This window comes from Sarcophilus harrisii, chromosome 5, assembly GCF_902635505.1.
Source record: "Sarcophilus harrisii chromosome 5, mSarHar1.11, whole genome shotgun sequence".
NCBI classification, from domain to species: Eukaryota; Metazoa; Chordata; class Mammalia; order Dasyuromorphia; family Dasyuridae; genus Sarcophilus; species Sarcophilus harrisii.
In genome coordinates this window covers 87499186-87525356 of record NC_045430.1, presented here as the reverse complement: position 1 = coordinate 87525356, position 26171 = coordinate 87499186, and the positions used below count along the sequence as shown (strand labels likewise).

The 26171-nt window shown below is 47.4% G+C and overlaps 1 protein-coding gene across 1 annotated transcript in view; it reads right to left on the bottom strand.

Moving 5' to 3' along the window:
• The window catches only part of ITGA5 (integrin subunit alpha 5), a 32790-nt gene extending 18806 nt beyond the window's left edge, over positions 1 to 13984 (bottom strand). Inside the window, exons 1-13 of the mRNA XM_003772334.4 lie at positions 13446 to 13984; positions 7232 to 7362; positions 5256 to 5368; positions 5035 to 5155; positions 4756 to 4817; positions 4615 to 4660; positions 4332 to 4457; positions 3600 to 3644; positions 3440 to 3483; positions 1790 to 1846; positions 1596 to 1648; positions 802 to 1010; positions 152 to 343 (exon numbers count right to left, since the gene is read on the bottom strand). Coding sequence (XP_003772382.2) covers positions 152 to 343; positions 802 to 1010; positions 1596 to 1648; positions 1790 to 1846; positions 3440 to 3483; positions 3600 to 3644; positions 4332 to 4457; positions 4615 to 4660; positions 4756 to 4817; positions 5035 to 5155; positions 5256 to 5368; positions 7232 to 7362; positions 13446 to 13843 — 1597 coding nt within the window. The 5' untranslated portion in view covers positions 13844 to 13984. The remainder of the gene's footprint in view (positions 1 to 151; positions 344 to 801; positions 1011 to 1595; positions 1649 to 1789; positions 1847 to 3439; positions 3484 to 3599; positions 3645 to 4331; positions 4458 to 4614; positions 4661 to 4755; positions 4818 to 5034; positions 5156 to 5255; positions 5369 to 7231; positions 7363 to 13445) is intronic.
• Between the last annotated feature and the right edge of the window lie 12187 nt (positions 13985 to 26171).

Genomic DNA, 26171 nt, shown 5'->3' with positions numbered 1-26171 from the left:
GATTTCCCTAAGGGGGAGAGGTGATCTGGGAGATGAGGATGGAATATTGGCTCCTTGACAACGAATTTAAGCACTCTCCATTAGGTGTTTGGACTCAGATGGGGGGGTGGGGAATCCAGGTGTGGAGAAAAGGGGGTATATTTGCATTCACCTGGATATCCATTGTTATCCAGGTCTCGAGCCCCTCTGAGAGCAAAGCCGAAAAAATCAGGGCTATGCCCCGGTTGCCAGAGGGGTAACAGCACCTGGGAGGGTTTTGAACCCAGTCCTTTGGGACCTCCTGGATACACGAACACCACTCCTTGCTGGGTCTGCCCCCCAAATGGGGCTCCGATGGCCACATCTGAAATATATACACAACATGCCCTATTACCACTGATCATTGCTGCCCACACTGGCCCTCAGCAGTATGCTTTAGCTCTAAATCCCTTCTCTTCTGTTCTCTTAAGACCTGAGCATCTGGCTCCCAGCTCCATTCAGACCCTCAGACTCATATGCTTCAGCTTTCAAATCTCTCTCTCCACTTCCTTTGAATTCAGACACTATAACTTCTCAAATAAAAGTGTCCATATTCCATCTTCCTTCTTCTTCACTGCCCTTAAAATAGGTCTATACTCATCTATCCACATCTGTTTGCCACTCAAGGAAACAGAATTCTACCCTCCAAATGCCAGGCTCTTCGGCCTCTTGATTCCTACTTTTCCACCAGATTCAGGTATCTAGCTCTTAGTCTCCCCTACTAAGTTCCTTTATCTTCCCCAAATCCAAGTGTGGGGGCTCTCTTTGCCCCAAGGCTCTCACCATTGTAGCCATCCTGGTCCAAGTCTCCCAGGGGGGACAAGGAGCTACCAAACCGTCCAAACTCATCAAGTCCTGTGAGGGTCAAATCTGGCGTGGGCTCCATGCCCGATGGGTGCTGGAGGTAGACATATACTCTGCCCACTTCCTGAGCTTGTCCATCAGCTGTCCTCTCCATTAGTAGTGGGGCTCCTACTAGAAGGTCGTCCAACCTGGCCAGGGGGAAAAAATCCGGGCTCCATGATACTTAATTCCTAGTCCTCCCCTTCTGTCAGAGTCAGAAGAAGCTGTGGCTGAACCAGATGAACTCAGAGATTTGTCCTCAAATCCTTACCCACCTTTCTAAATCCCAAGACAGGCAGAAAGCAGCAATCCCTATTCCTTTTCAACTCCCAACCCCATGCCCCAGCTATAACTAAGTCAGGATAACTGGGCTGATGCTCCAGGCTACTGAAATTTAGTGGCAGATTAATTATCATCCACTTTTCATCTGGTCAGAAGCTATTACAGAATGGCCCCCTTTACCCCCAACTTAAGCTGATCTGTAAATGTGCTCCCCTTTGAACCTCAATTCTCCATGCTGCTAGACCAGTATTTATGCCAGAGTCATAGATACTAAGGGCCAGAGTCCCACAGTTTCTATTTCCCACCCACTTTTATGGTGCTTACCCAGACCCAGAAATAGTCAGACATATTGTAACTCGACTCTAACACAGTAATGTCATTTTGGTCCTTTTCAAAAACAAAGGACGACAACCAGAAATATTAATGAAGGTTCTTCTCCTTCACTTACTTACCCATCCCCATTGATGTCTGTGGCAGCAACAGCATAGCCAAAATAGGAGGCCATCTAGGGAAGGAGATAAGACTGGGTAATAAAGGTACTTTTTCTAGAACACCAGAGGGAGAAATAGGGGACAATAGGGACTAGGGGGAGGAGAGCCGAAGGCAGGTTGGGGATGCAAACAAATGATTAGAAAGTCGCCCTTACCTGTTCCCCTGAGAAATTGTAGAGGGACTGGACATCCGAACCATCGAGGATGGTGACCTGGGTGATGGGATGAAATAATTGCATTGGTCTCAGTATATACATACTGGGACTTCTAACACATCCAAAATTCCCTGGAAAGACTGGAGAAGACTCATGGGACAGGCACCCAAATGTTGGCGGGAGTGACTGACAAAAATAGATCTAAGCCTGGCATCTTTCCCAGGCTGAGATCAGTATTTCCAACTGTCTGCTGGACAATTCCACCAAGGGGTCCCACTAGACCAATAATTTCAATGCATCCAAAGCAGGGATCATTCCCTTCTTGAAACCTATTTCTTGTTCTAATGTCTATTTCTGCTAACGCATCACCATTCTTTTTAGTAAATAGCCTTGAAACCTAGGTAATATTTTAGCCTTGCATCAACCTAGTCACTAAGTTCTATTAATTTTGCCTCTACGGCAATTATTGGATCACCAAATGTCAGAGATGATGTTGTCCAATCTCATCATTTTACAGATGAGGAAACTGAGACTTTTTCTTCCAGCAACTGCCACACCAATTCAAATCCTTCTGACTGCTCACCTGTATTATTTTAACAACTGATCTCACCCCCTCGTTGCCAGATTATAGTATAAATCACAGGACTGTAGACTTTAGAGCCAGAAGGTCTTAGAACTCATTCATCTCCTTTTTCAAATAAGGAAACCAAAAACCAGAGATATCAAGTGAAGTAAGTATATAAGGCAGGACTTGAACTTAGGTTTCTGCCTCCAAGTCTAGATTCAATCAACTCGCTCATGTTGCCTTTAAGATTAGTCTTCGTTACTCCCCATTCCCACTTAATAGTACTTTATCTTTTCCAATTACATGTAAAGATAGTTTTCAACCTTTACTTTTATAAGATTCTGATTTCCATTTTTTTTCCTCCTTCTCTTTTTCCCTCTGTGCCGCCTTCCCCAAGATGGTGAGTAATCTGACATTATTTAAACATGCCCATAAAATTAATCTTCTTAAAACGTAAGTAATCATTTCACTCCCTTATCCCCACTTCTTCAAGAGATCCCCACTATCTACAGGAAAAAACTTAGACTCCTCATTTATCCTGGGATTTTATTTTGTATTACTCTCATTCTCGCACTCTATATTCTGGTTAAATAGGACTATTGACTTGCTTTTCTCTATATCTTTTAAAAAATGTTTTATTAGAAAAAATATTGAACTTCAATGAAAGCAACCTGCTTAGTTACTATTTACAGAAAATACAAGACATCCAGACCCTTGTTCATCTTTGCTCATACCTTCTGAACTCCTACCCATCCTTCAGAGCCCAGATCCAGAGACCCCTCATGAACATGGCTAAGCTTCCCCCACAGAGAAATGATTTCTCCCCCTGCTGTCTTTTTTTTTTTTAATAAACACGGTCCTAATCATACCCTGATTCTTTTGATATCTATTTATATGCATTATCAATTTTCCCCTTGCTGGACTGTTTGCTCTTTGAGTGCAGAGAATACGTCTTTATATTCTCTTCAGCCCAAAGCATGCTATCTTGCACAGAAGAGGCACTCAATAAATGTTAGGGAAACAAATGAATGAATGAATAAAGAAAATGGACAGTATGGGGTGAAGGCCAGTAGTGGGGGTCTTACATAGCCATAGGTGAGGTTCCCTTTAGGTACTCCAGCCACGAAATCTGCAAGCAGGAAAGAAACATTTGAGATAAGCAGAGGGGATACCTCTTCTAGGTATGAGGTCTCTAACCCCTATCCCATTCACCTCCCTCAGTCTTGGGTCTGGTGACCTCCTTACCCTCTGTGCCATCTCCATTGAATTCGCCCACAGCTACTGCATATCCTGGGGAATACAATGGTCAGGGTGGTTAGAGTTTTTATTCTGAGGAGTCTCCTCTAGCTCCCCATTGCTCCCTAATTCCCACCTGGGTATTGATTCCCCATTAGAGTATTGATTTTTAAGTTTTGAATAATACTTTCCTAACAGGCTTGTGCAATGGTAGTGAAAATACTATGCCCATTTTAAAGGGGAGAACTAAAGCTCAGAAAGGTATCTTTTCATAGTAAATTTTGGAGTTAGGTTATGATCCCAGGTCACTCCTGAATCCAGCATTCTTTATATTATACCAAGGTGTTTCTCTAGCTACTGGATAAGAATAATAGCTGTCATTTATAAATCACTGAGATTTGTGAAGTGTTTAATATGTTTTATTTCATATATCTTTAATATGTGATCCTCACAACAACTCTAGAGTGGTAGATGTTATTATCATTCCTATTGTACAGATGAAAAAGGACTTGCCCAGAGTTATACAGTGTCTGAGATGATCTTTCTAATTTCTAATCTAACTGTTTATTCACTTAGATACCCAACTGTCTCAAGAGTTGGCTCTCCACAATCAGCCACTCCTGGGAATGGAAGAGATAGAAGGGGAGAACCAGAGCCCCAGGGTTGGAGAAGAGGCAGTTTTCTGAGTGTTTCTCCTCTTTCCCTTCCCCTATGTCCAAACCCAAACCACCTTCTGCTCACCTAGGTAGCTGTCGTCATAGGTAGAGCTGGCTTGTCGGGTCTGTAACTGCCCCCGAACTTCAGTAATGAGATACTCTGGGTAGTAGGACTCTGCAATTTGCTCCTGAGTAGCCGACAGGATCTGCCCTGGATGGTAAGGGGAAGGTGGGCAGGGGCAGGATGGATCAGAGAGGGGAGAAGGGGGAAAAAGCTAGAGGGAGTTCAGTACCAGGGACAGGACACAGTTAGACAAAAGGGTCAAAAAGACATTGGGCAAAGCTTTGAGTTGGGCACTGGGGCTCACCTTGCCAGTAATAGCTCCCGGGTCCTCCCAGCAACACACGTCCTGTCTGTGTGGGCAGAGGGATGGGGGACAGAGGTTGTGAAATGAACCCAACACCTGCTCCCACCCTGGTTGTGCCCTCTCTTCTCGTATTTTCCTTACCTTGGTGAATTCTGCACTGAAACCCCCTTGGCAGTAACCCTGCCCTGTGGCAGAGCTAAAATCTTCAGGGAGAAAAGAGACATAGTATAGAGAGATTAGCCAACAAGGGAAGGGGCAGAAAGAAGCAGGTGTGGCAAGCAGAGAAGGTACAAGTGAAGAGGGTGAGAAGGCAGGGAGTGGGCATGGGGGGCCAAAGATGGCCCAATCAGACAATCAGACCCCATTCTTTCTACTCCACTCCTCCTCAAGTCATTCTCTGGTTCTTCCTTCTCCCCATACCTGAGCGGCAAGGTGAGTACTCCAGGAATCGGGTAAAGTTGTCAGTAGAGAGGTAGCAGGTGCCTACTGGGTCACTCATGGGTTCCTTCTCTGTGCGCCAGCTATACAAAGGGGCACAGGCCTGCAGACACCAATAGGCACCGCTCAGCCAGGATTCAACTCCCTCCTTACCAATCGTGGCTCCCACCCTACCTCCCTGACATGCCCACTGTGCCCCTCACCAGGATGGTGGAGCCATGGGCTCGGACTGTGGCCCCAAACCACTGAAGGGACTTATATTCCACAGGCTCCTCCCCTTCAGGACTGGACAAGGATGACTCCAGAGGCCGAGAGCCTGAGAGGTAAGGGGAAGATGTACATAAAGGTGAAAAGCTTGGGACCCAGAATTTTAACCCTCCTCTCTTTCCCCACTAGATTCCCTCTGGCTGGGGATCCCCAAATACTTTCTAGCCTTGACCCTTCCTGAGTCACTGGCAGACAGACTGGAGAAAAAAGTTCTTTGAGAGACAGTTTCCTACTCTGACTCATCCCTTTTCATTCAGAAAGGGATTTCCAGAGTTGCCCTCCATGCTTCCCTTCTCCTGACCTCTCCACTAAGGCAGAGGTCAAAATTCCTTGATTCAGCCAAGCTGTCTAGGGTTAGGGTTGGGAGAGTGTGAGAATTTATAGACAATTTAAAAGTCCCTCAGGTCAGGGATCTGTGCGATTAGATTTGTGGCCAACTATGTGCCAATTTATCTTTGTTATATTATATATATTATACATATGTTATATATTCATATTCTTATTTGTTTATTATTATATCGGCCATATTATATGTATTACATATTCATATATATGCTCTGTGGGGGATATGAAGGTGAATAAGGCACTCTGCTCTTTAGGAACTTCCTATTTATTGGGAAGATAATATATTTGCAAATAACCATAAGAATGTAGAGAAGAGATAGTTCAGCTAGGGTAACTTGTGAACGCTTCAGGTGGTATTTAAGCTAAGCCATAAAGGATGAGAAGAATTTTAATGCTCAGCAAGAAATGGGAACAAGAGTTAAAGGTGAGGAGAAAAAAGAGAAGCAAACATTATATTGAGTAAAGGTAGGGAGGAAGGAAAGTACAGGATGCCTTAGGGAAAGTATCTTCAGGGAGAAAAGGCTGAAACATAAAGGAGATAAAGACAAGTCACAGGAGATAAACCTGGCCAGGTGAGCTTTCTATTTATAACATAAAGGGAAATGGGGAGCCATTAAAAGTTTCTGAGAAGGAGAGTAATGTGATCAAAACAATATTTTGCAAATATTTCCAAGATTCCTGAGAAGGGTTAGCATGGGGAGAATCTGAAGGCAGGAAAACCAATTAAGAGGCTGAGTGAGAAATAATGAAAGAAGGGAGTGGATGCAAAAATATTTTCAGGCAGAATTTGTTAACATGAACTCATTCTACTTTTTCCTCCGCCTCTCTAGCTTGTGTGTTGTCTTTTACCCTAGATCAGTCCTCTTTCTGTATCTCTCTCTCTCTCTCTCTCTCTCTCTCTCTCTCTCTCTCTCTCTCTCTCTCTCTCTGTCTCTCCTGCCTCTGGTTCCTAACAAGCATCTCCAAGCTCTTTCCTTGATTGTCTCTTTCAGCTCTTTTTGGATTCCTCCTAAATTTGCATCTCTGTATCTGTCCCCTTCCTGTTCTCATTTCCGTTTCTGTCTCACTCTCAGCATCTCCCTTTCCACATATCTTTTCCCTTATCATTAGCTGCTCCTTTAGCATTCCCTAGTGTTCTTGCTGACTCTCTTCCCAGCTAACCCTGCCTCCATGGCTCTCCTTGTTCCGGTCCCTCTCACTGTCTGGGTCTCTGTCTCTCCCCCGGCCTCCCTGAGTTGTGGGTGATTCAGGGGAAATGAGAGCCACATGTTTCTGAATCATGCCCGCCCCGCCTCGCCAAGGCTGGGCTGGGAACATATCGTCAGTGCCACTGGCAGAAGCCACACAGGGAACCAGGGGAAGGATGAGGGGCGGAAAGGAGATGTTTTCTCCCGGTCCGACCCGGGGCATCCAAGCTGGGCATCCTCCGGGGTGCTCCCCGCCCACCCGCACAGCTCCCTAAGCTGGTCTGGCCCCACCCCTTCCCTCGGCCCTATTCTACAGCCTCATCCTCCCCTCCCAAACTCCACCCACGCCCCGCCCCCTTCACCCGGTCCCAGCCCGTTACCTTTACTGTCGAACACAATGGGGGTACATTGGGCTGAGTTGGGGCCCCAAGGGCAGAGGTAGACGGCGCCGCCCTGCAGGACTCCTGGCTGGCTTGTGTTGGCTTTGGGAGCACCCACCAGAACACTGACCCTGTGGGAAGGGGCTAATCAGGGGGTGGGCCAGTCCCCCGGCCGTAGCGCCCCTCCGCAATCCCCTTTTCTTCACCCTTATCCCTCCCACTTCCGGTGCCTTTCCCCTTATCGTCGCTAGGTCTAAGAACTTTAGCCCTGGAACAGACCTTAGAGATTGTTGAAATAAGGGGGCAACAGTCTAACTTCCTTCTTTTAAAAGGATGACTCGTTTCTATAAATATTTTGTCATTTACAAATTTTTTTTAAAAATTATCCCCATTTTACAGAAGAGGAAACCAAGTCCCAGAGAAAAGAAATTCTTTGCTAAGGGAAAGAATTAGTTACTGGTAAAACCAGGCTCAAACCCAGGCTTTCTGACTCCTAATCCCACACTGCTTCCTGGTCTCTATCTATTCTTATCCTATCTTCTCCCATCTTATCTCCCTTCCCCCTCCCCACTTCTCCCTATCCCAGGCTCTCTGGATCTCCTAGAATTCTAGACTTCATGGTCTTCTAAGGCAAGAACCCAGGGGTTCAGACCCTGGGGCTGGGGAGGGGCAGGTACCCATTGGGTGGGTATTTATATCTTGGGAGATACCACAGATGCCAGAGGCACAAGCTGGATGGAGTCAGGCAGTCCCCATGTGCCGCTGTCACTAACCTCTCCTCCTCTCCCCCACTAACAAACCTTCCTACTCCCCAACCCTGTGAGTCCCTGCGGCACTCACTCCCTCCTCCAGAATTTCCAGAGGAAATCAAAAATTCAATCCTGAAAAGAAGGGAAAGGGCTTTGGTTATCAGGGCGGTGAGGACCCACTATTCCTTGTGAATTGTTGTCTCTCAACCTACAGGACACCCAGCTCTCTGGCCTCAGCCAGCCATGACTGGTATAAATACACTGACACCTCTGCTCCCCTCCTGAAGCCAAACCCCTCCCAAGCCTGGATTCATCCAGCTTCCCAGCCTAGGGGGAATGGGAGGAAAATGTGAGTCCTGAAAATAGGAAAGGAGGGAATACAGAGAGAGGAGCTAGGGAAGAGGGGGAAGGGAAGGGGGCAAAGAGCTGCTTATTCCTTGCCCAATTTTACTCTTCATTGAGCTTCTGGATTTGGGAGCTCAGGGTTCCAAGGCTTCTTTCCCATCTCATCTGTGGGCTATATTTCCATCTTCACACTCTACTGTCATTGAGTGTGTCCAGCTCCTGCCCTTTTGTGTTCCCAAGGGGCTATAAATTATACTGTAGTTTGCTCCCATCTATTAGTGAGGTGGATGACAAGGGACAGTAGTTGTGGTCAGAGCAAATAGGAATTTTTCTAAATTCTCTTTCTATACAAAGTGGTTTTTCTGTCACTGTTTTTTTTTTTTTTTTTTTTTTTTTTTTTTTTTAATCCTTTCTGAAGCTGATTCTTCTGCCCTCCTCTTCTTGTGTATCTGTATTAATTGGTCTGCTTGCCGGCCTCTGTCCGTCCTGCTCGTTTGCCAGTTTTTGTCTTTTCCTACTTTTGTATCTCTTTTTCTCCACCCCCTATCCTGTCTGTCCTGCTTGCCTGCCTGCCCGTCTGTCCTGCTTGCCTGCCTATCCGTCTGTCCTGCCTGCCAGTTTGTCTTGCCTGCCTTCTTGTCCTTTCTCCTCATGTGCCTTTGTTTCTCCAATCCCTGCCCTGCCTGCCTTTGTTTGTCTGTCCTGCTTGTCCTGCCTGCCTGCTTCTCTGTCGTGTCTCCCTGCCTGTCTTTCCTCATGTGTCTCTTTGCTCTCCATCTCCTATCCTGCCTGTCCTTTCTTATCTGTCACCATGTGGCATTTGGCTTTATAATCCCTCCCGTTACCATTTTTTCCTTTTCCCCCCTGTTTCTCTTGGTTTCTGTCATTGAACCTTTGTCTTCTCTTCTATGCCTGCCGTATCTTCATCCTTCTACCTTTGTTCCTGTTACCACTTGTACCTCTATTTCCTCTTTCTGGCTTCCCAAATTCTCCCTGCCACACCTTTTCCCTTGAGGTCCAGTTGCCCACTCTGGCTTAGGCAATAAGTGACTCATTCCAATCACTTTCTTTAACCAAAGTCCTTCTGAGGGACAAGATCCCAGTGTCAGATCTCTAGTCCTGAGGGGTCCAGGGAGAAAAGCATGGGTTCAAAGGTGTACCACAACTGGAATAGAGACAGAAGGGAAGGTCAGGGACAGCCAGCATTGCCCATGGAAGGGTCTAGGAGTTGGGTCACAAGTTTAATGAACATATAAAAGTGGATGAGATAACTAAAATTACCATTTAGAGGGACAGAAGAAGGGGTGGAGCAAAGGAAGGTAATGGAGGAAGGGGATGAGACGAGGTTGTTTCAAGGAGAGAAAATATTTACTACTGGTTGTTTCCTGTTTGTTTCCAATTTCTCACTATTCCATTTGTCTCTTAGCCTTCCTCTCTCCTCTGTCTGGATCTCCTGGGCTCTGCTGCTAGGGTGGTTGACTAAAGGGCACTTTAAAGTGTCTTTCAATAGAACCCTGGAGCCCTGCCCTCTAAGATGAGTGTTGGTCTTGGCGTCAGTTCAGGCTCTGATTCCCACAGAACTGGCACCTGATTCTGGCCAAAGAACAGCATGAGCTGGGCTTGGAAGTCAGGCCCGAGCAATACCAGGACATAAGGTCTGGACCCGTAGCCCCACTGAAGTTGGAGAGTGAGTAATGAAGTCTCACAATCTCCACCACCAATTTATTCAGCCTCCATACTTTACAAAGCAGCCCCATCAGAAAGAGCTTCAGACGTATTGGAGAAGACAATTTGGGACAAGGCATGAGAGAGGTGGGTGGGCTCCCTAACCAGGGTTTTTCCTAGGGCAAACAAAGTCTGTGACACTCAGGGACGAAAGACCTAGGTTTGGATGGACTCCCGAGGTCATTGGCAGGCAAGCCTGCACATAATGACTCAAGTATGGAGTTGCTGGGTGGTCCTGGGTGCTTTTTCGTCTTCCTATCCCTGTTCCCCAACTGTTTTCTTACTCTAGATCCTGCTTCTTAAATGCCAGGGCCCTAGAACTCCTAAATCCCCAGGATCATAATCTAGAACCCCACATTAAGAGAGATCTTAGAAACCTGATCCTGGTCCCCCAAATTAGTGGTGGAGTTTTCAGGCTAAAACCCGGGGCTTCTGACTTCCAATCCAATTCTCCTTCCATTTTAAACACAAAACCATATCTCTCCTCTCTCCCCAGCCAAGCTATTGATTAACAAGCTTGTTCAATACAAAGTTATTTTTTGTTTAACTCCATTGGCCTTAACAAGGTCAGGAGATTGGGCAGTGTCCAGAGAATGGGGATGTCCCCCTCCCAGAGCATCCATTAGTTATACTAACCAGCACCTGGTTGCATTTGGGACTTCATTTCTCTAATCCCTGGAGGTAAGGCTTTGGAGCAGAAATCTCCACAACTTAGCCTAAAAATCTTTCCAAAGTAAAGCAAAGCAGGGAGATGATTGAGGCAAAAAATAAAGGTACCCTAGCTCAGGCCCGATGGTTACCAGAGAGGATGGGGTCAGAATCTGTCCCCAAATTCTAGCTCTGGGATCTTCCTTAGGGTCCAATAGGAGAGAAGAGCTAGAGAATTATGGGGGGGAGGAATATGGCTGAGAGGTATTTTCCCTCTTCTGAGAGGGCAGAAGCCATCTGGCTCTTCATGAGAGTGTATCTACCTAGGCTGGAAGCCTGCAGTGAAATAGGCTATGTAGACATGCTTTGAGAAAGGGTTTTAAAGAATGACAGAAAGAGGTGGAGAAGCAAAAAGTCATTTCCAAGGGGGTCAAGTCATCTGGGTGTGATATCTCCTCCCCTTCCTTTTTCCCCTGATCCCAACTGGAACCAAAAAAAATGCTGATTTCTAGTTCAGCCTTTTCTCTTCTCTGCCTTTTAAAAACACACCTGGGAATTATGTAGCCCATCCTCACCCTTTGCCTCACTAGAAGAACCCAGGGAACCATCTCTCTTCTCTTATTTCCTCCCTACAGCTTCAGACACAACTTCCCAGCTCCTCCATTGCCTTCTTCCCTCCCAGCATAATCCTGGCCACAGAAAAGTGGCTCCCTATCTCCCTGCCCCACTGGAGATGTGGGGGGAGGATGGGGGGCCTGGGGGAAGTCAGGCCTGGCAGAGGTCCCAGGCCAGGGTGATGCAATGGGGTTTGGGCAAGAGGCCAGAGGGGAGGTGGGGTGGGTGTGGACCTCAACTAGCCCAGAGCTAACAGCTGGGGCCTAAGCATCCCCTCTTCTTTTTACCCCTCCCCTCTCTCCTTTCCCATAGACACCAGAGAAGCCCCCACTTAGGACACCAAATGGGATTAACCCTTTCTTTCCTGGGTGTGAGTGTGTGCTGGATGAACTCCATGCTATACTCAATGGGAAGCAATTCTCCCACAAATTGAGAGTCAGAAGAGTTTACTGAAGGAGGGCATGTGTCTTCAAATAACACCCTTTCTCTGAATCTGGATAAGAAATCCTAAACTCCTGTCTCTCTGTCCCCAAGAAACCATGCTCTGATCCACATTTGCAGACAAGATAAGAATGCTGAACTTCTCCACTCGCATCTCAGGTGGGAGGCAGGAGGGAACACAATGGAAACGTGTTTGGGGAAAGATAACATGCTCCTTTGATAGCTAGGGTCTGGGGACTTCATGTCATCTTGATAGGTTAGTAGTTGCGGGTTGTAGCTCTCCCTAAAGCCCTATTTCCCAGACCCCTACCTTCTTGCAGCCCCCCCTCCGGTCTAGGTTTCCTGGGAAGACAATTGTCTGGAACCCTAGTTTTCCAATAAGGACCCAGGAATCCTAGCCTCAAGTCCAGCTCCCACTGTTTGCTTACAGGAAATCAGCTTCTTTCTTCCACCGGAAAGTGAGAGGAAAAGGGAAGCTGCCTCCCCCGCCCCGCCTGCCGACACATACACACTCACATACACACACACCCGCCCGGGACTGAGCCCGCCTTCTGTCCTGGCGCCTCCCAGAGCCCCAAGTCTCCTTTGGACACCCCCACTCCTACCCACGTCCTTTAACGGCAGCCCTAAGACTCCAGCGGCCCAGGTTGGAGGAAAGTGGAGGACGCTCTGGGGGACAGGGGAGAAGAGCAGGCGGCACTCGCCCTGTATCTGCCGGCAGACCGGCAGAGGGGGGTAGAAGGGAAGTTAAGGAGCCCCTCAGCCCGACTGACTCCTCCATCCTAGCCCCATGCTGTAGTCACCACCACCCTTCCCTGTCCAAGCCGCCACTTCCTGACTCCCCTCTCGGAGTTTTCCCCACTCTGGCTCTGACCGTCGCCCCCTCCACCCCTACCCCCAAGCACAATGGCCCCGTCTCACTCCCAGTCCCCTGGCCCCGCCACAACAGTCTTCTCGGTCTCCGGTGGCCCAGCTTGGTCACCACCCTTCCTAGCCGCCCCCAAACACCAGTCCCTCGGCTCCGTTTCTCTCCCCACCCACCATTAGTGGCCCAGCCCCGACCTCCTAGCCCAGACCCCGTCAGACGCCCACCCTGCTTCCTCGCCCTCCCCCCGCCCCAAGTTCCAGGCTCTTTGGATACTCTCTGGACATAAGTCTGCTACTACTTCAGCCCCGTCTCCTTGCATCCCTTCCCCCTCTTCCCATCCCATCGCAGCCCCGGGGGATTCCCAGCTTTAGCCCCACATTTTCAAACTTCTTGGTTCCTCCAAACTTGCTCCCCCATTCAATTCCAACGGTGGTACCCCCACAAACCCAATTGCTGCCCCTCCCCCCAACACACGCACGCACACACACACATCCTCCAGCCGTAGCTCTCCAAAATCCGCCCCGGTTCTTGCTCATTTGGCTCCCATTTCTTTAACTGGAACCCTGCCCTCCCATTCAGATTCGAGCCTCGCCTCTGATTGCAATCTCCCCAAAGTTCAGCCTCAGATCCTCTTCCCCAGTCCCAGCCCCCTAGACCCAGACCCCTTTGCTCCTAAATTCCAGCCCTGGTTCTTTCAAACTAACCGAATCCCTCCATCCTCAGACTCCAGCCTATTCCCCTCTGATCTCCAATTCTGGCCTCTCCAAATCCTTCCACTCCCTTTTCCAAGTGGACCGGGGCGCCAATTCGCTGCCACACTCACCCTTCAGCCCCGGGCCGATAGAACTCCACCGAAAAGCCGAACAAGGATCCTTCGGGTCCCGTGAGCACGGCCGGGGCCTCCCCGTCCAAGTTGAAGCCCCTGACTCCAGACTGCAGCAGCAGCAGCAACAGCAGCGAGAGCAGCAGCGACCGCGGGCGGAGCAGCAGCAGCTGCAGGAGCCGGTGCCGGGCCCGAGGACTGGAGCGGAGCAGCCGAGTAAGCAATAGGAACCCAGGAGTCCAACTCCCCATAGCGCCCAGTCTTCCCTGTCCTGGGGCCACCGACCCGGAGTCGCTTCCTAAACCTCCCAGAGACGAATGACTCAACTCGGGGAGGAGTTTGCCAAACTCCCGGCTGAGCCCTCCCCCCCGCGGCCGGTGGGGCGGGTAGGGGGGCATTCCTGGGTCTTTGGAACGCAGAGCCCACGCCCCGCACCCCGGAGAGATGGGGTTCCTCTTTGCTCCCCTGTTCTCTAGTCACCCGGTGGAACTGGCCTGGTCTGGACTGGGTTAGACTGGGTACGTTTGAGCTCTTCCCCCTCCCCTTTTTTGCTTTCTCCTTTACTCCCTCCTCCTCCTCCTCCTCTTTCTCCTCCTCCCCTCCCCTCCACAAGTAGAACGTAAACGCACAGGAAAAGGAGTAGGAAAAAAGGAGAGGAGAATTTCCTAATGAGGAAAGGAACCACCTCTGGAGGGTAGACGGAGCCAGGGTGGAGAGGGGTGGGGATGAGGGCCCCCCCCTCTAATCTCTTCATCTTGATTTCAGGGGCCTCCCTTTCCATCTCCCTCAGGACAAATCCTTGGGCTGTAGAGAGAAGGGGAACCCCTGGCATCCAGCCAGCTGGGATTCCCTCCTTGCCTTCCGGGGCCACCAGATGCCTGGGTCCACGCCAGCTGGGGTTGGAACCCAGGCATCCTAGGTGCCAAGCTTTCTGCACCAGGTTTGGCAAAGAGATCGGGTTTTTCTAAATCTGAAGTTGCTATAAGGCCAGAGTTCCTCACAAGAGCCGAAGTCCCAGGTATCATGGGAGAATTTCAGATTTCTCCTTTTCTAGCAGGGGAATGGACTTTTGAGGGAGAGCAGGGACTGTTTCATTTGAATTTATCTTTTTGTTTATCTGTGTATATGTATATATGTATGTATGTATACACTTACACCAAGTGAGAGTCTATCTATTTATTATGCGTTGTCCATCTTAACAGTGCAATATAAATGCTAGCTATTCGTATTTCTTTTTTCTTTATAAACCCAATGCCCAGAATCAAGAGTTAAGGACTCAAGTATCTGATGACTTTACATCTGGCCATCTGAGATTTCTCCCTTCCTTGTAGGGTAATGAACTGTTGAGGGAGAGCAGAGATTGTTTTATTTGAGATAATTATATATTAATTTTTACTATATAATATGTGTACGTACACACATGTATGTGTACATGCATATATGTTTCCAGAGATATTATATATTTTGTTTTACCCGTCTTAAAGTGCTAGATAAATGCTAGCTATTATAAATTTTCTTTGTGGACCCAGTGCTTAGAACACAGTAGCTTAATTTAACATACTTAACTGAATTGACTTAAGATGAACTGTGAATAGGTTGGGGCAGGGAGTGACCTTTCATTCCTTGTAGCACGATGCCCTTTAAAACTTCCATCATGGGAAGGGGGTTCTGTAGGCAGTTTTTCTAAAGAGCCAAAAGTATCCCTGGGACTCTTTTCCCACCATCCTCTGATTCTTAAACGTTTTGGATATAGATACTATCCCTTAGCCCCCTGTAGAAACAGAAAGAGAAACACATAGCGTGGAAAGTAGAGGCCCCCTCCTCCTCCTCACCCCCCACAGCTTTTGGCGATGATGTCACCTCCCAGGATTCAGGACTTTATCTCAACCTGGGGGAGGGGGCAGGGACCATACAGGCCAGAGAACAGCTTCGCCCCTATTTATCCCTCTCTCCCGGGCTCCTCTGTTTCACTACCCCCCAGATGGAAGTGGATCCATTTTTTTTTTCAACAGATTCCCCCCATTGGGGTCCCAGAACTAATATGGTCAGGGAACTTATCTCTTCCATCACACTCCTCCGTTACTAATCACTGAAATTCCACTTCTTATCCCAAACAATGCCACTCTATCCGATAGCCATTGCTTGGATCCCTCCATGTGCCAGCTACACCCCAAGAGAGGGGCCAGTTTGCCAGGTAAAGGAGGTATTCCATTCTCAACCCCAAATCTGCAATCACCGGCACCCCTTGTTAGAAGTATAGGCTGAGGTTGCCCACCTGAGTCCAGAAATGGCTCTGAAGTAATCCCAGTAAGAACTTTGGAAGTTTCAGTTTTACTTAAGTATTGAGATTTAGGCTGGGGGAGGGAGGGACATTATGGAGACCCTGTATTTCAGTAAGCATATAAATGATATGCAAAAGACATGCAAATGAGTCAGTTCCTGTCTGAATCTCCAGTTTAGGTAGGTTCTTTGAGTTTTCCCAGGATTTGGGCGCTGGGGTGTGTGCTGTGGATGGGGAGAGGGAATGAGAATGTGACTCAACTCTTCCCAGGAGTCTGGGGGGAGTGGACACAATGTTCTGTCCAGGTCCTCCTACCCTCCCCCCCAACCCAAGCCAAGCCAAACAGCCTTCGCTCTCTGCCCTTTCTCTGCTCCTGTTTATACCAGGAGCCCCTTAGTCATCCCCTGGCTGGCCTCTGTTCCTTTTCCTAATATCCCTCCTCTCTTGGCTCTCTCTGCCCTTATAAGTCCTCTCCCTGTGGCCCCAACACCTCGGGCCTCCCCTCCCTTGAGCCCTGCCCTGCTCTCCCTTTCTCTGCTCCTAGACTTCTCTATCTGCTCTGAGAGCTCCTTCTTCAGTGGGGTGGCTTATGTGCCTCCTTCACAAAGAAAGGGAGGCAAGAAAGCTTTCTCTTAAATCAGAAAACATCAGAGCTGGAAGTCATCAAGCCTTAAATGTGCTTTTAGTAGATAAGGAAAATGAGCTAAATCCCAACTTCATGAGAAGCCTTCCCTCCATCAAGGCTAGTGCCTTTCCTCTGATGATTATTTACTATTAATCCGGTCGGAATCTTATTTGTATATAGCTGTTTGCTGCTTGAGATCAGGAACCCTCTTTTACCTTTCTTTATATGTCCTCCTCAACACAGTGATCGGCATGCAGCAAGTACTTAATAAATGCTTGTAGGCTGACTAAAACCCAAGGTTAAGCAGTTAAATTAAGTAGTGACTGATTCAGAATCTAGGGCTCCTGACTCCCAATACCCCTTCCCCATCTAGGTTTGCTGGGAAGACTCTACAGTTGCCCCTCTCTCCATGTCTTTGCTTCCCTTTCTTGTCTATTCCCGTGTCTTTCTCTCCGAGGTCCCTCTGTTCTGCTTCACAGGCTCTCTCTGTCTTAGCTTCTAAGTGAGAATGATTAGCTATGATGACTGACACTATTATTAATCAGAGTCACCTTGGCCAGGAGGATGGCGGGAGGCTTAAAGGACAAGAACTGGGCATTGCCCAGGTTCTTGCAGTCACAAGGTTTCTAGGCTTTTGCCACCTTTGGAGAATAAAGTTCTAGACACAGAAGGGTGAATTTCAGCAGGAGACTTTGGGGAGAAACTTCATTGTGTTCTAGCTTTTCTCAAGCTTCACAGAATTACATTCATAGAAGGGGTCTTTGGAAATCCTTTAGACTACTCCATCAAAACCGAGGTCCTGGAAAGTCATAGGATTATAAAATCTGGAGTTAGAAAAGACCTTAAGAAAAGACCTGCCTCATTTTATCCATCAGGAAATTCAGAGCAAAAAAAAGCTGGCTGGGAATCACACAGGTACAGACCCAGGATTCTAATCCAGGTATTGAATTTTAGCATTTTCTGTAGTCACTTTGCTAAGAAGTGATAGTGCCTGGATTCGAACTCATATTCTCACACCTCTCCACTACCACTAGACCCACATCAGGACCACACTTCCAGTTATTTTTTCTACTAAAAGCTTCTACATTCAGAATGTAGAGTAGAATCAGAATGATGAGTTTTTATGCAGAATAACAGCAAGGGCTAAAGATGGGGGTTCTAAATCTCAGGTCCAGAGCCCTTTGAGGCATAAGGAAGCTGATAGTTTGGGTGGGATTTTGGTTGGGGTCTTTTACAAAGAACCTGTCAAACAGAAGGGTTTGGAATAGACACAGATAACAAATTTAAACATCATCTGTTCTCCAAAGAAATTAAATAAATTCTTAATTTGATATTGGAACACCTAGATTCAAATCTTGAACTAGATGACTTTTAAACTTTAAATAGTGGGTTTCCAAGCTTTTGGAGTGTGTGTGTGTGTGTAAGGGGGAAGAGTGGACTAGAGAGAGATATATAAAGATTACTAGGGGATTTTGAAACAGAGATGTGAAAGAAGTTTTTTTTTTTATTATAGCTTTTTATTTACAAGATATATGCATGGGTAATTTTACAGCATTGACAATTGCAAAAGCTTTTGTTCCAACTTTTCCTCTCCTCCCCCCCAATTCCTCCCCCAGATGGCAGGTTGACCAATACATGTTAAATATGTTAAAGTATAAGTTAAATACAATATATGTATATATGTCCAAACAGTTGTTTTGCTGTACAAAAAGAATCGGACTTTGAAATAGTGTACAATTAGCCTGTGAAGGAAATCAAAAATGCAGGCGGACAAAAATAGAGGGATTGGGAATGCAATGTAATGGTTCTTAGTCATCTCCCAGAGTTCTTTCGCTGGGCGTAGCTGTTTCAATTCATTACTGCTCTATGGGAACTGATTTGGTTCATCTCATTGTTGAAGTTGGCCACGTCCATCAGAATTGATCATCATATAGTATTGTTGTTGAAGTATATAATGATCTCCAGGTCCTGCTCGTTTCATTCAGCATCAGTTCGTGTAAGTCTCTCCAGGCCTTTCTGAAATCATCCTGCTGGTCGTTTCTTACCGAACAGTAATATTCCACAATATTCATATACCACAATTTATTCAGCCATTCTCCAATTGATGGACATCCACTCAGTTTCCAGTTTCTGGTTGCTACAAAGAGGGCTGCCACAAACATTTTTTGCACGTACAGGTCCCTTTCTCTTCTTTAAGATCTCTTTGGGATATAAGTCCAGTAGTAAGACTGCTGGGTCAAAGGGTATACACAGTTTGATAGCTTTTTGAGCATAGTTCCAAATCACTCTCCAGAATGGCTTTTACAATTCCACCAATAATGTATCAGTGTCCCTGTTCTCCCACATCCCCTCCAACATTCTGCATTATCTTTCCCTGTCATTCTAGCCAATCTGACAGGTGTGTATTGCTATCTCAGAGTTGTCTTAATTTGCATTTCTCTGATTAATAATGACTTGGAGCATCTTTTCATATGGATAGAAATAGTTTCAATTTCTTCGTCTGAGAATTGTCTGTTTATATCCTTTGACCAATCTTTGACCAAACTTTGATCAATTGGAGAATGGCTTGATTTCTTATAAATTAGAGTCAATTCTCTATATATTTTGGAAATGAGGCCTTTATCAGAACCTTTGACTGTAAAAATGTTTTCCCAGTTTATTGCTTCCCTTCTAATCTTGTCTGCATTAGTTTTGTTTGTACAAAAACTTTTCAATTTGATATAATCAAATTTTTTTTATTTTGTAGTCCATAGTGATCTCTAGTTCTTCTTTGGTCATAAATTCCTTCCTCCTCCACAGGTCTGAGAGATAAACTATCCTATGTTCCTCTAATTCATTTATAATGTCATTCTTTATACCTAGATCATGAACCCATTTTGATCTTATCTTGGTGTACGGTGTTAAGTGTGGATCCATGCCTAGTTTCTGCCATACTAATTATGCAAAGGGAGTTTTCCTCAAGTGGCATCTTGCTTTGATCCAGTTTGCCTTGCCCAATGCCCTCAAGGCTGAGATTTTTTGTGGGAGTAGGAAAAAATTTGTTATCTTGGTTGTTTGGCAATGAGATGGAAAAGAAGATAGGGGAAAACAGTAAGAAGGATATTAGTGGGGATCCCAGCCTAGGTGGTACAGTGAAAAGAATGTTGGAATCAAAAGACATGAATTTGAATCCTGCCATGGTCATTTATCATCTGTGATGTTTAGCACATCCAATTTACTCTCTCACTCTCAGTTTATTTGACTCCCATCTATGGTTAGAAGTAGTACATACAGTGATGTCCATAAAGAGGAAGGTTAGAGGAGTTCTATCTCTGTCTCTAGTTCTGACTCAGGTCTCTGTTTTGGAGAACAGATGACTCTATCATCTATGAGTCACTTCCTGCAGTCCCCATCCCCACTCCTCCCCTGTCTGACCCAGAAGAAACCCCTGCCTCATGTCCCAGACCTAAAAATACCCCTGTGACCCTCCTGAAGAATCAGGGAAGGAGGGAGAGTCCCAAGGGAGGAAAACATTCTGGAAGTTAAGATGTCCCAGTTCTCTTATTTAAGAAGGGGTACTCTCCCTAACAGGACAGACTAGAGACCCTCATAGGCCCAAGAAGCTTTTCCAGGGTGGGACAATTTCACTCTGGCTTAGAGGCACGAGGTGAGAGGGTGGGATGGGGAGAAGAAGCAAAGCAGAGAGGAAAGGTGGCGGGGGTTGGGGGACAGGAACGGGACAGGGCCTTCAGGGAAAATGTGGGAGAAGGGTAAAGGTTAGCAGTCAGAGGAATAGAGAACCCAGGTGTCTAGGGAAAAGCCATTTCATGAACAGCCTTCCTAAACTTCCTTCCTTTCTTTTCAACTACTTTTTAGGTGGCAGGATTCCACAGCTGAATATAATGACTACAAACAGGAAGTGAAGTAGGAATGGGGGAGCCCTGGGCTCCCAGGTTCTCCATTCAAACATCCTCACCTTCAATTCCTGTTTTCCTGGGATCCCAAAGCTGTAGATCATACTGTTTGCTGTTGCCACACATTCCCTTCTGGGAAGGCTCCGGCTAGATAGAATCTCTCTGCTCAGGGGTCTGTCCGGAAGCTAGATGGAAAAACCTATTCCGGGGTGGGAGCAAGGAGTGGGGATCGCCAACTTCCTGGGATGGCCTTCCCAGATGTGCTCACATCTGGAGCCCATCAGGGAGAGACCTGGAACACTGGGATCCTTAAGTACATCCGCTTGGGGCTGTGAAGGGCTGAAGACGATCCAATTCATTAATTTCCTCTCTCCCCCACCCCCCACCTTCCACCCCCCAGTCCTGCAGCCGAGTCTTCATCCCTGGGGCAGGTGGAAATGGGGGAAGGGCAGCAAAGGAAGATTAGAGCAACTAGAGGAATCGAGGGATACAGCTCTTTCTGGTTATTCAGTTTCTTTCAGAAGGGCATCCTGAAAAAAAAATCCTTAATTTGATGCTGGAAAAACCTGAGTTTGAATTGTGACTTTGTAACTTCTTTAGGACTCATTTTCTTCATCTATACTATAAGGGTATTGGACTTGATGACTTCTAAACTCTAAATGTGTGGCTCTGGGAAGGTGGAACTAAAGGGGTCAGGGCGATGGATATGGAGGGCTCCCAGTGTCCCGTCCTTTCCAAGGTCAGTGCCCCTGGTTGGAGAGGGGGCCAGTGTTCCGGGTCTCTCAGTCTTGCCAGCGTCTTTAGATTTTGGGCTAGACACTGGGAATGCCTGGGTCTCTTCCCTGTGCCTAATCCAGCTTCCTGAAACACAAACCACACACACACACACACACACACACACACACACACACACACACTCACACACGCACGAAGGCACGCTCCTTCCTTGGCTACAAATTCCTCTCTGTCCATCATCACCTCGAAATGAACACACTTGTTTTCCAGGGATCCTCAGTGTGGCTAAGAATAGACTCCATTCCCCACTGAGAGGTTTAACCTCTTAGGGAGCTAGGGGATCGTGGGCCAGGCTGGAATGGATCCCTGAGGAGAACACAGATGTTCCTAGATCACCCACCCCAAGACTCAGGTCAGAGCTAGAATCCTGGGACCATGGGGGCAGGAGGCATCCCCTAGGGACTGAGACCGCAATCATCCTCCGAGGGGTGAGAACCGACAACCAAGGGGAAATGAGGGACTTCTAGAAGATCCCTCAGGTCTGACTCTGGCTCCTAGGATTCCTGAGTCCTCGGAGGAGGAGAGTTGTTTTGCATTTCATTTGTATTTAGTTCATTTCTGTCTGAATACACAAAAAAGGACTTTTTTCTAGCCCCTGGATACTCATCCTTTCCCTCTCGAGACTGGCTTTTCCTTTTCTGTTTAGTAGATCCCTGGGAGGCAGTTTCCCCCATCCCCACCCCCACCCCATACACAGGGTCTGCTCTTATCGCCAGCCCCCAGGGCCAACTTCAAAGGCTTGGGAAAGGAGACAGAGCGCCTCTGTGACCCCCTGTAAGGACTGGCCAGCACGGGAGATCTGGCGGGCTGGCTGGTGTTGGGGGGATGGGGAGGGGGCGGTTTCCAGCCTTGCCTCGGTTTCTGCTCCAGCCCTGGAGTCCTCTTGGGCCCCGGGTGCTGCAGAGAGCCTGGCTGCTAAGTTTCTGGAGATCTGAGGCCTTCAGGGCTGGTGGGGAGATAGCAGAGGATCCTGGGAGCCCGAACCCCGGGGCAACGTTAGCAGTTCTGGAGTCAGAGGTCTTGGGTTCATATCTCACTCCCCATGTCCACTACTTGTGAGACTGAAAACAAGCCATTTGATTTTTCATGGCCTCCATAAAATGGGGGTGTTAGGCTAGCTGGTTTCTGAGGAGCCTTCCGAGCTCTGGATTTGGGATTTTGGGACGGCCCAGGATTAGCGCGGATCTGAGAAAGGGCTCGGGTGGGGAGATGGAAAGGTACATCCCTACTCTTCCAGAAGGTCAGGCCCCACCCAGCCAGCCCCAGCTAGCCCCACCCCCACAGCTGGCTGGGGAGGAGATTCCCCCCTCCTAGCAGGAGGATTGCTTACAGATGTTCTGAGAAGGGTGGTTGGGAGGAGAGAAGGCAGGGCTGGGGGCTCGGGAAGGGGAGCTCTGGAGAGGGGGAGGAGGGAGAGATCAGGAAAGGGAGGGATTTTTTTTTTGAAGGGGGGGGGGTGGAGATTACGGCCAGGTGTGCTCCAGGGGAGATGGGAGGAACCCGGTTCTGCTCCCTTTCCCTCCTGTGGAGAGGAAATCTGAGAAAAAGAATAGGGCAAAGAAAGGCAACGTAATAAGTGGCAGGGAGGAAGGGGAAGGTAAAAAAGAGAGGGAGGGGGGAAAGAGGAGAAAGGAGTAAGATTAGGGAATCTCCTATCTGCAGTTAACCCCCCCACCCCATCTAGTCTATATACCATTGTCTGATTAATTTTCCTAATTCACAGCTCTGAACGCATAACTGCCTGCCTGCTCAAACACCTTCTTTGGCTCCCCAGTGCTAATTGAATGAAGCCAAATTAAACCTTCACTCCTGACTCCTACTGCTTCTCCACCTCAAAGCAAAGTAGAATCCTCCACAACCCCCAAAGTAGCAGCTCATTCTGTCTTGCTGGCTGCTTTTGTTTCAGACATAGTACTTTGTATCCTTCCTAAATAAACAACTGTTTGAATTCTACTCATTCTTCAAGAGTTGGTTCAAATGCCTCCTTCCAGAAGCCTTTCCTTAACTGTGTCAGCTGATACATTGTCCCCTAAGAAGGGCCTTTAGGGATTATCTAATCTAAACCTCTCATTTTACAGATGGGGAAACTGGGGCTGATAGAAGGGGAAATCATTGTTCTCCTAGGAAGGGCCCTTAGGGATCATCTAGTCCAAGTCTCACATTTTACACAAGGGGAAACTGAGGCTGATAGAAGGGGAAGTGATTTGATACAGCTAGGAAGGGGCAGAACCAGGATATTTTTTACTAAAAATAAAAGGTCTTTCTTACTAAAAACTTCCCGTACTTTCCCAAAGCCACTGGAAGGGAGACGCCTTAGTTTCTTCCTCTTTTTAACCTTTTTTTATGAGTGAATGACAGGATGGAGTAGGGAGGGAGAAGAAAAGAAGGGAAATACAGAGAAAAGAGACAAAGACCTAAGCAGAGGAAGGGAGAGAAGGAGGGACTAAGGTGGGGGTGGGGAATGAACGAGATTCATTGACTGAGAGTTGGGACCTGGGAAATCCTGGGGGAGACATAAGGGGGGTGGGGAAGGAGGGCATGGCAGAGGCTCAGAGGAGGAGAGAAGGGAAGGAGTGAAAACTAAGGGAATTGTGGGTTTGGGGTTTTTTTGTATGTGCTTCTTTAGGGATTTTCATGGGAAGAAATGTGAATGACCAGAAGTCAAAATCCTTGGGTTCTCTTTCCTCACTGACCACTCCCAATTTTCCTTTCTTCCTTTCTCAGGGACTCTGCTTCCCTCCACACACCTCTGTTCATCGTCTCCTCTCCCATCTCAACCTTCAGTTACAACTCTCTCCAATTTAGCAAATTTCTTTTTGGAGCCTAATCTTCATCCCAGGTGCATCCTCCAGGTATCTGTGTATTCTCCTATGGAGTGCTTTTTCTCTTTTCTTAAAATGGACAGGAATGGAAGGGACTAGAGATCCTTGGAGACCCAAGTATCTCCTCCCCTTCCTTGTAGGTCCCCCATCTTCCTCCTCCCCAAATGGTCCAAGGCTGCTTTGCTCCTGAGTCACAATTCTCTCTGGTACTTTGAAAGCTCCCTGGGGTAGTGGGGCCAAGGTGGAAAGTCTGACAGCTGCCCCCCGCCCCCACCCCAGCTCAAGCCTGCTGAACTCATCTCTCCCAACTCCCAGTATGGACACTTTTCTTGCTCTTACTTCAGGGAAAGGCCAGGGCTCCAAGAATCCTAAATATGACTAAGTGTCAAGGCCTGGAGACCCAGGGGTGAAAGGCCCAGTATGTCTTCTTTCCCCACCCCCATTCTCTGTTGCAAACAACAGAGGCCTGGGGACCTGGAAGAATAGGTTTGGAGGAAACTGTCTAGAGACAGGTCAGATTAGGTCAGGTTGGGGGATCAAGGACTGAGTTCACACACCTCTGGTAAACCTATGGTCTATCTGCCAATCAGCTTTCCAGGTTAGGCTAGGAAGCATGTAGAGAATACAAGTCCCAGTGTGATAATCTGTGCCATTATGTGATGATGTTTCCGGGACAAGACAGAGTCTCTGTCTCCTGCCTCAGAAGGTTTTCCCTGGCTATTCCCCAGGCCTGGAATGTTTTCCCTCCTCATCTGCTTCCTGGCTTTCCTGGATTCCTTCAAATTCCAGCTCAAATCTCATCGACAGAAAACCTTTCTCCATGCGCCTGTATTCTGATGCCTTCCTTCTGTTGATTATTTCTGATTTATCTCTGTTTGTAAATATTTGCTTGTTATCTTCCTCATTAGACTGCAAGGACAGGATTGTCTTCTGCCTTTCTGTGTATATCTAGTACTTAGCCCTGGACCACCAAAGATGTGCTTCCTAAATATTCATTGACTGACATGATTCTCCTCAGACCTGTGACTGTCTCAGTATGGAGGAACTAGATACTACGTTAGAAAGAATTCACTTTTAAAGAGTATCTAGAGGGGTCTCTTTGACCAAATTCGCAGGTACTAAGTGGCAGAAGTGAGGTCTTAATTCTCAGACTGGGGCTCTTTAAATGATCCCACTGTTTACACATCTATACAGTCCAATACCCTCAGAAACTTCTATATGTATGTTTTTGCATGTAGCACAACCTACAAACTCCTGATGGATACCTACAGTTTGTATGTACCTGTGTGTGTGTGAGATATACACACACATACACACCCAGAAACAGAGAGACAAAGAAAAACAGACGGAGAAAGAGAGAAAAGACAGAGACAAAGAGAGAGACTCTCACACTTTACAAGAAGCCAAAGTTAAATAGAGGAGAAATGAGGTATCATCGAAGGAAGGGAAGACTGGCCAGTCTTCCAGAAGGAGCTAGCTGTGCTTTTGGAACTCATGCAGACGAGTGCCCGGTTCTCAGTTTGTTGCTTGCCAGTGTCCTTGTGCAGAGATCTGTCCCCCTCCTTGGTAGGGCGAGGACCAGGATTTTGGCCACTCAGTGCTTATCCCCCTGGGGGGGGGGCAGGGCTAGACAAAGAGCCCCTTTCCTACTGCCCTGCCCCCAGCCTCCTCTCTCAGTGTCCCTACATGGCCATCGTTGTTCCTTCTGCCCTCTCCCAGTAGGTTTCCACCCCCATCTCTCACCTCCAACCGTTTGCACTCCAAGTCAAGGAATGTGTTTTCTACCATTGATTAGTCACGGCCCCCCCCATCCCAGCGGGAATAGTTACTCACCCTTATTCTATGCTTGCCACGCATTGTGCCCCCCTCCTTAGTGACTGCATTCAAAGGAAGAACCCTTTGGGTTCTCTCCTTCATCTTCCTGAGCCATCCCTGGGACAGGGGATTGGGGGCATCTGCCAGACAATTGTCTGGGGAAATGGTGGTAGAGTAGCACTGACAAAGCATCAGAAAAAGAGACAGGTTATAGTCCTGGAGTATCCCCTAGAGGAGTGTTTCCTCCTCCTATCCCGTTCCCAAACACACCCCTTCTGACAGACTGCCCTGATCCAGAATCAGGTTGCCTCAGTTCCCAGTTTGCTTCCCTGTCAAGGATTGAGAATTTTTAAAAAATCTCAGTTGACTTGGGAGATTGAATAGGAGGAATAGTGATCTATGTTAGTATTCTCCAGAGAAGGGTCTTAAATGGGTGTATGTGCCTCTTGAGATCTGAGACCCCTAATGGGCATTGGTTCGGTGGGGCGGAGTCCC